Source organism: Amyelois transitella, chromosome 14 (assembly GCF_032362555.1).
Source record: "Amyelois transitella isolate CPQ chromosome 14, ilAmyTran1.1, whole genome shotgun sequence".
Classification (NCBI taxonomy): domain Eukaryota; kingdom Metazoa; phylum Arthropoda; class Insecta; order Lepidoptera; family Pyralidae; genus Amyelois; species Amyelois transitella.
In genome coordinates, this window is record NC_083517.1 from 3,467,626 (window position 1) to 3,482,713 (window position 15,088).

Below are 15,088 nucleotides of genomic sequence, written 5' to 3' on the forward strand. Positions count from 1 at the left end.
CTACACCATCTTGAAACTAATGACTAAAAACTTTTTTTTTAAACTTTTATATTTCCTTTTGACAAAAGAAAAATGGAGAAAACAGCAAAACGATTCACATTGAATTTTATTTAATTTATAAAATTAGATTTAACTTTGACAATGAAATAGTAGTATAATTCTTCATAAAATTCGGTGTCTATGAATTGATAATGCCAAAAGTCTAAAAGATTTGATTGAATCTTTTAAAGGAACCAAATTGGTGTCATGCAAATATAAGCGAAGTAGGTATTTTTAGTATGTTCTGGATTCTCCAATAAACTGGAACGAGGCTACTTAAATTACTAATTTACATCTTAATAGTTTACGAACTGTAGAACTAATTAATTTATTATGGGGCACTAACTTTGGTGTTTTCATCGCTATATCTCCCACTAATATACAAATATCACTCATTAATGAATTAACTGAAAGTATGAAGCTTGGTTTTTAGAAATTAAAAAATAATATCATTTTATGCCTACGCGTTTTGAGTAGCAATGAATTTTACAAGACATATCTTAAACTTAAGTGCATTTTGCCTGAATACTGCAGCTGCAACAATATTTAAAAAACTACTGCACTTTTCTGCAATCCTTGTCTAACAAGTTCCTGGTGTACGCCTGAAGAGTCCAGTGGAATGCTTGTTGTCCAAGAAATGTTTGAGTCATTTAATTGTTTGATTCTAAACTCACTACTCGTATTTCGTAGTTAAAATGTGAATTTTTTGTTTCTCTCTGTCACTTTATAATTTTTATGACTATTTTTTTATTAATAGTTAAAATGTTACAGTACATGAAAATATAGTAGTCGAGATTGTCAGTGTATTGTCGAAAATAGTAAACTTAATAATAGTTAAATAGTCACTCTTTAGATAAAATTAAAAAATGATCTTGGACCAGGTTATACTTGATACTATTTTTAAAAGGAAAGGTCTAGGTGACCTTTTGCAAACAATCTTTGTTGCGTGAGCGAGCATGTATTTACTGAAATTATTTCGCAAGTGTATTGTAAAATAAATTAGGATATCCAATAGGTATAAAGATTTTAAACGATATATTAAAATATTTAAAAATAACGACGAAAAACATGAAGGTAAGGCAGCTATTCTTATTTATTATAAATAGCGTAGATTACTCCAACGAGATATTTGATAAATCTTATATTTTACAGTTAATCTGTACCTACTAAGTAAAAACATTTCAACTAACAACAACAAAAAAAAAAATATATTGTCGATTTTTTAATTCAATATCTTGCTCATTAAAATATTTCGCTTCTACAAATTATAACTGCGAATGAAGGTCATTACGGTGATTGACCGAAAGATGATCAATGACCCAGAGAAGGGTGCTCAAAGGGGATAGGGCCCCTTTGGTGTCGCTCACAAAAGGAACAAACACTAAGGCGGCAGGAGTGGAAGGAGGTGATGTATAAATGCACTTTGCACCGAATGCGTGTGACGTCACCTCGTGCACTGCATTGTTTGCCACTGCACTTTTCAATTGAGCCATACAAAAGTAATTTACGCGAGCAATATGTGGTATAACAAAGGTGCATAAAGTACTTTATAAGAACAGATGTCTACACAGGTCTGCCTACGACCTAGCAAAATATTAAGTTCAAAATAATTCACTTATCTCAGTAACTAGTTTATGTAAGTAAAGCATCGAGAGCGATGCTGCCTAAAGAGGCTTTCGAGTATGAAGTATTTGAAAAGATTGATAGCTATTAACTAAAATGAGATGTAACCCTAGTGCCTGAGAATATTGGTTGCAGCAGGATTTATTAGCGTTAAGGACTGTAAGCTGCATCTAATACAAAATAATTGTTTTTTCTCTTCAAATTTATTCGTCTCATTGTTTGTTCTTAACGTGCTACCTTTTTTTCTTTTCTGACGTCCAGTACAACCTACTCACATCCCACTCTCTCTATTCTAGTTGTCTTAAATTAAATCTCTTTGTGGCCAGAAAGTTCGTTTATTCAATAAACCGAAATAGGTGCTTCGTGACCAGTTCAAGGTAGAATGGCTGCGGGAATAGCTTGTGAGTAATTTTCTTAAAATAACTTGGCGAAACAGTTATATAGAGAGACGTCTGCCGATCTGTCTTTATCGTCACTCACTAATTTTGTTTGGGGCAGTAGTTGGGATAGTATAACACTATTTCTTGCATTGTGTATGCTTCTCTTATATACATACTTACATACGACCTAATTCGATCCAATAACAGAAATCTGAATATTATTCAAATTTTTTACGGTTTTGCCGAATGACCCGATTGCAAATTGTCTGATTTATCAATCTCTCTCCGACTTAATCATAGTAATATTTTGTGTTCCCGGATGTATTATTAGCTTTTTCGAGTTACAATTTTAAAAGACCTTTTTTTCTTGGTTCTCTGATTTGAGCCCAATGGCTGAAAAACAGTTTAGTATCCGCATAAATTTTACGGTTTATTTTTTCCATGGAATTTGTAACACGCGAATGATGTTGCGGGAAAAAGCTAATCTATAATATAAAAATGAATCGCAGAATGTGTTGGTAAGCGCATAACTCAACATAGCCTGGATAAATTTGGCCAATTCTTTTTTAATATATTCGTTAAAGTTCGAGCATGGTTTTTACGGGGAGAAAAATTCCAATAATTTCCGGAAAAACCCTAAAAACAGCCCTTTTCTTTTTACTATACAAACGTTTTCTAACTATCACGCAGAGTCAATATGAGCTTTATTGCTTTTATATAAAGTTCACTGTTGTCTAAGCACTGTAGGTATATAACAATTATCGTTTTGAAATAAACCTGTAAGTACGTAATGTGATTAAAAACAAGAATTATTTAAAGACGTTCCGTCCGATAGATTCAGGTAGGTGTTTTCGTGGGACTTACTGCTTACAGCTAAATTATTTCAAACAGAGAATTTTAAGACAGACAGAAGACTACAAAGCATCCGTAGCAAAGATAGGTAAATATATCAGCGATATTTAGGTGTAAAAAATACTGTATTATCTATAAAATTCACACACATACATATAAACACGTCTTTATCGCTTATGGGTTACACAGAGCCAACAAGAAAAGACGTCGTAATAAGACTTCAGCTATTATTGAAAAATTGTTGAATTATAATTGAAAAATTAACTTTATTATCAACATAAAAAAATTAACTGATTTTCAACATAGGTAACATCAATAATTACTCGTGAATTTTTTCAATAAATAAATTATTGAAATACTTTTCATGTCATTAAATAAAAACGGAATAACAAAACAGTCACACAGTAATTTTACAAATGAGAAAATAAAAAATAACATAAAAAATCTCCTAAAAACCTTATATTACAAAAAACTTTTACCTACATGAGAACAATTAAATATCTAACCTAGTTATAGACGTAAGCATAAAACAAAAATCATCAAACAAGTAAAAAGAGCTTCGAGATAGAGGGTTCAGCGGAAGGGTATGTGGCATTTTTTCCGACTTACTGAGAATTACGACTTAACGAGGTTCGAGTTATAGAGATTCTACTGTATTAAAAATTAAAAGTGTTTCAAAAGATCAATCCATACGAGCGTCTTGACGTAGAATAATGGAACGTTAGGAACGTAGGCGTCCGCTGGTGGAGAATCTGGAGCAGGCAGTTACGATCGCCAAGTACTAGGATAACATGAGTCTAACGAAGATAAAGAATCCGTAGTATTGGAATTTGTATTACTACTGACATCTAGCGGTGAGTAGCAGTCAACATATTTTACGCCATTCTTAAGTTATTGCCACAACATAAAAAAATAATACGTTTTAGTTATTATTTAATTAGTATTTATCAGTATACTTAAATAAAATAGTTATCCAAAACAATATTTTTATTATGTAATGGAAAATTAAATAAACATTTTGCATTCAAAGACCCTGTCATAAATAGTTTCAAGGCACAAAAATAGATGGCGCTATTGTTTCTTTCATAATTAATAAGTAAGGTTGAAAGTTTTTGTAAGTAGTATTTGCAATTTTTTTAACAACTTTTAAAATTATTTATTTATTTATAATGTGTAAAAATTATGGTTTCTCCCACTTCAAAATAAGATTAATTTATCAGTCATCACTTTCATCCAGCAGTCTCCAAGGGAAGACCGTAGTCGTTTGTAACGGGTGGATGAGATATTAAGTGGATAGATTTTCACCTAATTCACATTACGCCAGTAGAATGATTACATTATTGATGCGATCAAGGTATTTATACATACGATCTACATTCAATCAGTGATCACGTTTCTTTTCCGGAGAGGTGGGCAGAGACTTCATTTTTCCACTTCCTTCAACATTTACTTCAATTGTTTCATGAGATCTTTTCGAAGATTTGTAAGTACTAATTTTGTTTGTGTTAAGTAAGTCATTAAAAAATATCTCAAGTGACCGTTACATGAGTTGGATCATTTAAATAAAAATAAATATTGAATGAAATATTTTTATTACCATTACTCGTTTACATTTATATTTAAAAAAATGTAAGCTCAGACAGCTATTACCTAAGTTATTAAAAATAACAAAGACAAATCTATATTATTAATAATGAGAAAGTAACAGTAGCCGTTAACTTTTTACAGCTAAACCTCTGAATCGCTATTGATCATATTTTTTACATAAATAGTTAAAAGTATACAATCGACTGACTAGTGTAAAGATAACTAAAATCAAAGCTAGTAAGTAAATAAAAATGACTATGTACGTATTCAAATATATATAGTCTAAAATTACATTTATACAATGACTAATTATTTGGTATTTATTGCACATGGAAAGTATGACTTTCAGTTTAATTAATTAATAAATATAATTAAGGAATTACTCTAACTATAAAGTTAAATATATATTTTTTTTTCATTATATATATTGAGACATGTAAATGTTATTGCTTAAAACACGTATTGAAATTATTTACAAATTGTAATTATTGATTAATAAATAAATTAATAAATCGATATTTTTAAGTGCCTACACTTTATATCTACGTAAACAATATTTGCAGAAGCTATATAAAAAAAATTATTGCTTTTTTAGGCGATGGGTTTTCATAACCTAACATTATATACACATATAACCAACACCTCTATATCCCCTGCAGGGCAGACAGAGCCAACAGTCATCAAAATACTGAAAGACCACGCTCAGCCATTTGGCTTAATGATAGAATTATTTTAATTTTATCAGCATGAAAAATAAAAAGTGTTACCTATGTATCGTAATCGGTTTTCATCATGGTTAACTAAAATATAATAGAAATTCAAAAATATTACTGATATTATGTAATGTACTTTAATTATGTATTTAAAACTTTGTCGAGACTTTAAGATAAGTACAATAGATGACCTTGACCGAGAATGCTAATGATTAGCATTCTCTACTAATCAACCTTTAGAAAACATTAAACACAATGTAAGTGTCAATTTGAGATCGATTCGAGATAGATTTATGGAACAATTCCAAAAGTTATTATAATTATGTAATAATTTGTTAGACTTATTATTAATTTAAAATATGATAGTAATATTGATTTTTTTTTTACAAAATCCTATAAGTATGCAAATATTGTTTTGCGTAGATATAAGTATGACAATAAACAAATATCATCTAATTATGGTAATAGTATGCCTATAAGTAGTTATAAATATCTATACAAACAAAACTGAATAATTAACAGAAAATTCTTTGGCACGAGTACTAGATAAGTTTATGAGATACATTGTCTTTTGAAATATTAACAACGAACTTATTAATAAGCTACAATTTGAAAATTTTTCATCAACATTCACAGTCTAGAGAGTTTTTATAAACAAGAACTTCTAAGTAATCATAATTTACATACATTTTACAGCAAATCATGATACGTATCGGAAAAACTATGCTCCATGATATCACTATCGAATGTAGTTGTTTTTTTCTGACTAGCATTGTCTTTTTGGGCTAACAATCTGTCACATTCGTTCAGCCGACCATGCAATACTTCGTACACTCGTGTCATTGAGGCAACTTTCTCTTTACACGAAGGGTCAGTTTCAATGGCAAAGAGGCGGGAATCCAACAACTTGATAGCAGCTACAATGTAATTTCTCAACGTCTTTGTTTTATGTTCAGAGCTGATGCGTTCCAGAAACTCACACACTTGCCTTTCGCCGCATAAAAGGACATCGACATCGTACGCCAAAGGTGAATGCTGCCGATGTAGATACGCTATCAACCTCTTTGCGTAACGTCTGTATGTTCTATATGCTTTCCGCTTCCTTGTGCCAAGACTTCTTCCCATCGTCATAGATTTCTTCATGTCATCAATAACGGCTTTGTAGCCGGCGTCTATTTTGGAATCGAATATGTCTGGCAATCGAGTTTCGACTGGTTGAATTTCATACGGAATAGGGGACGGTGGTAAAGATGGAGATGACGGTGGAGGGGACGGTGGTAGAGGGTTTCTAGTGTTTTCTTCTTCGCTAGATTCGCTGGATGTTCTGCATTCTTCTTGATTTGTTGCTGGAGGAGGATACGGTCGCGATCTGGTCTTCTGTCTTTGGACTCGCGCTGGCCGAGGCGCTGTTCTAGCGTTGTAGGCAGTTAAAACGTTGGCGTCTTGCTCTGTAAGCGGACGGGTTCTTTGGGTTGCAGCTAAAGGTATTATTCTAATCTTGACGAGTGCATAGCTTTGGTGTATTTTCGCTTTGATCCTAGGATCTTCGTAATCGGCTCCCCATAGATCGCGGATGGCTGATTCTTTTAGGAATCGTACTTGGCAGAGTTCTCCGTTGAAGAATCTCTTTCTCTGTTGTTCGTTGAGAGCGTCTCTCTCTGCTCCGGTGAGGCCGTGGATCTTGGTGAGATGGTCTGGCAGCTTGCCGTAGGTGAATCGTGCGCAGTTCTCGATGGGACACGGAATGTTCGCGTGGTTTTGTTTCTTCGTCCGGTTTGCCGTTGTTGGTGGTCGTGCAGCCATTTTGATGTTTTCTGAAACAATAATTGTAATTGTTAAACAAAAGTTTACATTATCATTGTAAATCTGCATTAGCAAATTAGTTGGAATGATTTTCAAGACACGTACTTCTAGTCTTGAATCTTAAATATTTCGAAATACTTATATTTAAAAATGCTGCTAAAATTTACGATTCGTGTTATCTTATGATATTTTTACGATGTATTACGCCTAATCCATTGTAATTTTTTTATGAGAATAACATTCATCCTTTTGTTTTCCTGCATATTTTGTATTACGATGTTCAATCAATATGTCATGTATCAATATGTTACTACCTAAATCTCAAATTCATCAAGGAAGCCTGTTGGCCCTGTCTACCCCATAAGAATTAATGGCGTGATTTAAGTATACATTTACATATAAAAATACATTTGTTCTTTCCCTAGAACTTAATTTATATAAACAACAGAACCATCTCATCCCATTGCGTTCGGAATGTAAGCGTCCAGTTAATTTATTTAGAGGGTGTTTATCGTCAGGGGTAGCTGTCCGAGTATAATAATTGTGTTGACTGAGCCCCGCGGCTGTGGACAGAGGTCTGCCCTCGCCTTAATTTATTGAAAACAATACTCCTTCAAGCTATGTCTTGTGATGCCATTGACTATATCTCATGTTTACGTTTTAGGGTATAAAGTATGAAGTTCCGTCTACGAATCAGAACACTTGCATGAGCTGATGCGTTCCAAAACGCATCTCTATTTTGCACATGTTCGGTATAATATAGGTTTAAAATGCTTCTAACATAAAGTCCGCTTATTGTGCTATACATTTGTATTTTGCAAAAAAAAAAGTTTAAAAAAATAACTAATCACCTATTTAATTACTTACTAAGGTTACCTAAACGACGATCAGCAAACTTGTTGAATGCGAATTTGCTACGTTATTCGTGGGTTAGTTAAATATTCATTAAAACAAATGGCTAAGTTTTAATGATAGATATGCAGCTAATTTAATTTTGATATACTCCCGTAGATCGTATCAAAATTAAATTAGAACAGCCTAGTTTTTTTTAAGTGTGCTTACATCGATATAGTTCATTTTTCTAGCTAAAGCGCCGCCTAATATTTTTAATGTTTATGATGTACGTAACGTTTATAATGCTTATATTTAATAGGCAAAAATATTGACCGATAAACGAGTCCTCATAATGAGAGTACAGTTTTCCCTTATCCCTTAAATTAACAATCTGCATTCACAGATCTGTATGAAGTCTATATAAAATTATTAATTTCTCTTTAAAGTAAAACAATGGCAAGTCAAGGCGGTTTGATTGGACCAATATTTATTTTGGAAATTAGCTCTCGTAGCCGGCGGGCTTATAATAAATAATTTAAATTAAACGGTCCCCATGAGACCGCGATACTTCGAGTATTGTTAAATATTCTTCGATTAATAATTTTGATTATTCAGTGTAAACGCCGAGTAAGCGATTGTGAAGAATTTCGATTCGTCAAATATTTGATAATATTTTTAAATTAAAATATATATATACGGGACAAATTACACAGATTGAGTTAACTTCGAGATTTGTGTTACGAAATACTAACTTAAACATCCAAGACCAAGACCAAACAGAAAAAGTTATTTCCTCATCATGCCCTGGCCGGGATTGGAACCCGGGACCTCCGGTGTCACAGACAAGCGTAAAACCGCTGCGCCACAGAGGCCGTTTTTGGGTCCCTGGCACCTGCATGGTCAAAAACTCTTTGAACTTTAACTCAAAAGTTAATTTGATATATTTGTGCCGTGTGTTTTCTCCTTACCTGTAGATGTTGTAAGGCGATAAAGTAGGTATGTAAACGTTTTTGTTAAAAGTATCAACCATCGTCAAAAATGATTTTGCGAATTTTTTTGACTACGTACTCAGGTATAGGTAGGACGACGTGCAAACGCTACTATTAATCCAAATATATTATGCGATTAGGCATTCTATTGTTAATATTTTTGTAAAAATATAATAAAATACTATAAATTTTATAGTGCAATAACAAAACTAAATTATTTTGCTCTATGGTTTCCTAGAAAATATCACTTTTTATAACTTATTTATTTTAACAATACTGTGATTCAGGGTAGCGAGGAGCTTAAAGTGCAACTTAGAACAACCAAAGATGAGAAAATCACATATAAATATTAATAGACATAGGCATTCTCAAGTATTTTGACTATAAAATAGGTCAATACTAATTAAGTTTAATAACCAAAGCTGAAGTTGTGAACAAAACGTAGTTCAAAGAAAGTAATAACTTTACGAACAAGTCAAAACTTGACATTCATTGCTAATACAGACGCGTCTCCATTCCAAAAGTGGCAAAGGCCCTTTGTAGAACTTGAATAAATAACTAATTTACATATTTAATAACAGGTGTACCGCGATTCAATTGCCAATTCTGTGAATTATTAATCCGAATCATAAAATAAAGAAGGCACAGAAAATTAGAGTGAAGTGACTCGGGGTACGTTGCAATTGTAAAAATTTTGCCCAGTTTACGTAATGTTATTATTTTTATGTTTTTAACTCATTTTACGTAATTACAAACGTCTTATGTAAATATGTTATTGTCAGACAGCTTGAAAATCTGTTATTTGTCATACGAAAACTGTTGTGTAAGTCTTATAAATACCTATTTGAAACAAATTCTAAATTTTAACAACGTCGACTACGCTTTACCATTCGCAACAAATAAATTATAAATAGCAATTCGTTTCCTTTCTATATTCTCATTAATTTGAACTGAAGCTTATTACCCTCAGATATAATCAAATATTCAAGAGATATTCTTAATTAGTTAGCTGAGAGTGATGCTGGGGTAACAGAGAGCAGTTAAGATAATCTTTCTGTTGCCGAAAATTTTCATAAGAAATACAATTAGTCTTTTAGGAAAAAAAAACCGTTTTAGAGCAGAAATTAACGGTACATTCCAAATTACGGAAAAAGTCAGAGACTTTACTAGCTAGTTATTCCATTAAATATTCAGATTATAGAAAGATGCGCTATTTTTGTGCGCAGTAAGATTGCACGCTGATCTGTTAGCGAATAAAAAACATAGAGGGGGCCAGTTACTGGGCAGACGTCGCGACAAATAACGATACTCATCACAGCAGCACGAGATACCTACGAAATATATGAAACTAATAACGAACAATTAAAAGAAGAATTAGAAAACAAGAAAGAAGGAAAGACGCGACACATCAACGCTCTCCTCCGTCGCAATACCCGTCTTCCTCAACTCCTATATTGGCTATAGGCTGTAAAGTCGGTCGATTGCGGTCGACTGGCTGCGGCTGGTCGGCCTTCCTCTCCCATCCCTGAGCGTGTCACTCCCTATAAAATCTGTGCCCCCTGGTATATCCAGCTAGACTGGGCCAGGCTTTGCTTGGCTGGGTGCGGTACCAATGTTAATGTTGAGGGGGCCAGTTATTTCTCTTCCCGTGTAGATTGTAAAAGTGATTTAAGAAAAAGGCTTATCACCTGTGGCTTTTGTTTTAGGCTATGGCTAGCAAAGGCCTGTCACTATTTGAATCTCAATGTTTTTTAATCATTCAGCTTCACGTGGCCTTTCAGTCTTTTTGAGTCTGTTGACTATATCTACCTGTAAGGGATGTAGGCGTGACTATATGTATGTATGTTCATATCTCCTCTCATGGGTCTACCGGAAGAGATTTCTTTTGAAATAAGTAGCACCTTTGTACTAGAATAACTGTATTAAATGCTCCTGTATATAATTTTGTGTACATAAATAAATATGTTCTATTTGAATTTCAATTCCATCATTGGATCACACAGCTTAACGTGGCCTGTCAGTTTTTAGAGACTGTTGATTATGTCTACCCGTAAAGCATTCAGACTTATATATACACATGTATGCATACATAAGATTGCATGGGGTGCTATATTTTTTATACTATATATTGTATCGCTTTTGTTAAAATAAAATTATAAAAAGAAAATAATTTCCATTTGCTAATTTCTACCAAATTATACTATTAAAATAAACATCCACCAATCACCCCTTGAGGTGTTTGCGAGACAAGGCGACCCTCGCAAACAACAGATAAACAAGGGTGCAGGGTGCAGCGCCCTTGCAGCTTCCGATACAAGTGACGTTTTATTTCATACTTCAATTTTGCCCGCGAATTCGCTGCCGCGAGAACAAAGTAGGAATGGTACAATTTATGTGTCAAATTTAATTCAAACTTCGCGCCTTTATAGAATCATGGATTCATTCACTCACTTCATGTCGCTGCTCTCTCTACTCTGTGACATTATCGAAGTGTACATGTGCTCCTATTAAAAATAAAGTTTTCTCGTTTTAAATCGTCTTCCATCATTTCAAAGTTTATCATTATGTCTATCAAATGTTGACTTTTCAATGTATTTTTCGAGTTTATTCGTTACACACAAAAGTCAATACAATTTTTTTAAGGATTGTACTGAATATGATACTCTGATAATTTGAGTGATTTTCGGTTTGCAATCTGCCACCTACGCGTAACAAACCATTTTTTTATTTTTATAAAATTCAAAAAAAAAAGGAAACATGTGTGTTTTTTTTGTTTGTATGTACCTATCAACTTTTAGAGTAATGGTCTAAGTATGAACTAGTGACTATCTGCTACTTCATACGCTTATCTAACAATTCGATATAATATAACACCAAAAAAATTTACCGATATTTCTAGTATTTTCAAGAGTTGATATATCACTGATAAGCTATGTCATGCGAGGGCCCTTTACCTAACTGCTACATACATATACATAATTAGGAATGAACTTACACTTTTAGTAGAGGTCATTGATAGATATGTTTGTTTGTACACGCTAATCTCCGGAACTACTGAACGCATTTGAATGATTTTTTTTTTTGTTGTAACGCTCTTTTGCCTGGTCAACATATAGGGTATAATTTATTTTGGAACAGCTGATAAGAAACCATTTTAGTCCAACTAAATCATCCCAATTATGGAAAACACATCTTAACAAAATTTATACAACCTGATGAGCATATTCTTTTGGCGAAAAAAAAAATGTAAGATTACAGCTACTCTATAAAATGAACGGAAATGACGTCTTAGCAAAAGTTGTTCTACCTGATAAAATATCGGTCCATTAGTTTCGAGTAAAATAGCTACAAACAAAAATACGAATAATTTTTCTCTATATAATATTAGTACGGATTATTAAATATTTGAAGTAAACTGTATGTGTCCCGGGGCTCCGCTGCTGTGAGAATTTCGCGATAAGTATTTTTTGTGAATCCAAATTATATCCTATGTAAAGTCAAATTTCGTTGAAATTTATTTTGGTGAAGTTGAGTAAATAAAATATAGGTGTTTTGACGGCCTCTGTGGCTCAGCGGCAGTACGCTTGTCTGTGACACCGGAGGTCCCGGGTTCGAATCCCGGCCAGGGCATGATGGGAAAAGAACTTTTTCTGATTGGCCTGGGTCTTGGATGTTTATCCATATAAGTATTTATTATAAAATTCAGTATCGTTGAGTTAGTATCTCGTAACACAAGTTTCGAACTTACTTCGCGGCTAACTCAATCAGTGTAATTTGTCCCGTATATATTTATTTAAATTTATTAAATACACTTAATTCTTAATTTTTTTTAAAATTTACTTATATTCACCAAAATAAATTTCACACCTTAACCTTCATATTACCAGTCCGTTTGCGTGTTGCAAACGGACTTGCGGGCAACAGCTAGTTTAATATAATATAACAAAACTCTGATTCGTTAAGGGACTCAGTGGTAATGATTGGCACAGGCACAGGTTCAAATTTTACTTCGGCCATGTACAGGTGACACTTTTCAAAGTTATGCACATTAGTTTGGATACTAACCGATGGTCTTACGGTGAGGGAAAAGATCGTGAGGAAACTTGCAGATTCAGGCGACTGGGTGTGTATCCATGATCGATTCAATACGGTTTAGGTTTTCCTGCAAAGGTTGCGGAGATCAGATGGCAGTCGCTTCGTGTAAAAACCTGACTTACCCAATCTAGGATCCTTGGACCATTCCAAGGTATACCCCGGGCTCATCTCCAGAGACGAGAGGATGCAATCGGGACTAAAGCCAGAAGGAAGATGAAGACCAAAAGTCTGATTAAATATTTGCCTGAATCGGAAATGGAATTTAGCCTTCATACACACATGACACAACCAACCTTTCATTATAATTATTGAGGTAAGTATGCGGATAAGTATTTGCGGTAATACTTTATACATTAGAGGTTAATTAATAATATAATCGGATATCCGTATAAAGGTATCATCAACTGCTAAAACCACACCCAAAAATTTGGCATGAAATTAAAAAATGAAGAAATGTTTAGTACCTTTAATTTAGCTTTAATCAAATTAATATTCAATGGCTGTATAAAATTAAATCAAATAAAATGTATTCTGTATTCAAATTCGTTATGTGATTTATTTATTTACTTGAATTTTAACAAAAAAACTACATAATATAATATTACAGAATAAAATATATATTTTTAACTAAATATAAATGGAAAGAAAGAAAATATAAAATCAAAAGAAATATCAAAATGACTTACCTCAAATTGCGCGCTACTCCCAAACAAAGTTGTTTACGACAACAAACACGTTGTTGTTATTTATATTTTCCCCTAAGCACGAAACACGACCGATCCGCACCGCGGCGTCCACTCAACTGTTACGTAAGAGAATCCTGAAATCCTCCAACCACACAACCAATTTCCTTTGACCTCCCCTCCCCCCTTCACGCTATTACAAGACTGTTGAAATTTGAGTTCGAGTAAAAAGGACCCGAGGTCAAGTTTAAATGGTGAGTTATCTTGCTGAGTGTCGTAGGCGATCGGAAAGCTTCGGTTTCGACTACGAAACTCCGCCTACGACGTAGATGGCTCTACGGCGTAGACGTGTGATGTTCAGTCTTGATTTTTTATAATAATTTTTTAATTCAATTATTACCTTGTAGAAGAACTTTTCTTTACGAACTATACTTATATGTATTAACTATAGTTACGAGGTAGATAGTAAAATTTAAAATGAAATTTGCAGTAAAAATTCCACATTTATTCCATTAAAAAAATTAGTGACCTGCCTTTTCAATTATCACAAATTAGTTATTTTGATCTAATAAATGAATGGTCAAATTTAAATAGGAATATATTTTCATAAAATTTAATTCAACTCAACATGCCATAAGAAAGTTCTTTGTCTGTACATAAAGCAATGAGCCTAATTTATTAGGAAACAGAATAGTGCGAATTTTAAGAAGATAACTGTTCTAGTAAACTTCTATTCTACACAGGCGATTACATAAAAAACGAAACTGTTCCTTTGGGATTTTCGATAAATGAATAATATACGGATCTGCGGTCAAACATATTAGTAGTACATTTAGTAGTATAAATATCTTATTAATTTTTCTTGCATCAAAAAATGTCCTTTAAAAATTACTCATAATATTTTAAGACAAAACATTTGTAATTATAACAAGTACCTATTCTTCATAACTTTTATAAGTGTCGTTAGTTATTTACATTGATAATTTTACTATTTTCATTCATCACGATAAACTGATCCAGAAAAACATTTAACACCTCTTTATAGACTAGACTAGACATGTATAATTTTACAAGACATAGGTTCTTCGTCTCGTTATTACAAGACGTTATGTAAGTATTAATTTTAATATGTCTCTGGGGAACGCCCACAAGTGGGCGTCTACCGCCTCCGCCACTTTGCCATTTCAGGTTCGCACTGAACAATGAGTTTAGAATCTTTGTAGAGTCTTTAAAAATTAAAACAAATGTATGTGATAGTGATGATGATAGAACGGGATAACTCCATTTCTTTCTGGCGGTGATCATCACAGGCTACTAAAGGAATAAACATTTTTACCGAGTAAATAATCATGACTCAATAAAATAATCATCTCATCAAAAATCAAACTCCATTTTTCTATTTACTCATTGTCTTAGACAATCCTCCGTTATAACTCTGCTAATTCTAGAAGGCTGTCGCCAGAACACGGGAATTTGAAAAATTTCAGCAT

At 33.1% G+C, this 15,088-nt stretch overlaps 1 protein-coding gene across 1 annotated transcript; it reads right to left on the reverse strand.

Moving 5' to 3' along the window:
- Positions 1-5,837: 5,837 nt before the first annotated feature.
- Positions 5,838-13,707, reverse strand: LOC106130882 (uncharacterized). Its single transcript, XM_013329818.2, has 2 exons — positions 13,602-13,707; positions 5,838-7,008 (listed from the first exon to the last, which is right to left on the reverse strand). Exon 2 carries the CDS (start codon positions 6,995-6,997, stop codon positions 5,885-5,887), a length of 1,113 nt encoding a protein of 370 aa, XP_013185272.1. The 5' UTR covers positions 6,998-7,008; positions 13,602-13,707; the 3' UTR covers positions 5,838-5,884.
- Positions 13,708-15,088: the final 1,381 nt, after the last annotated feature.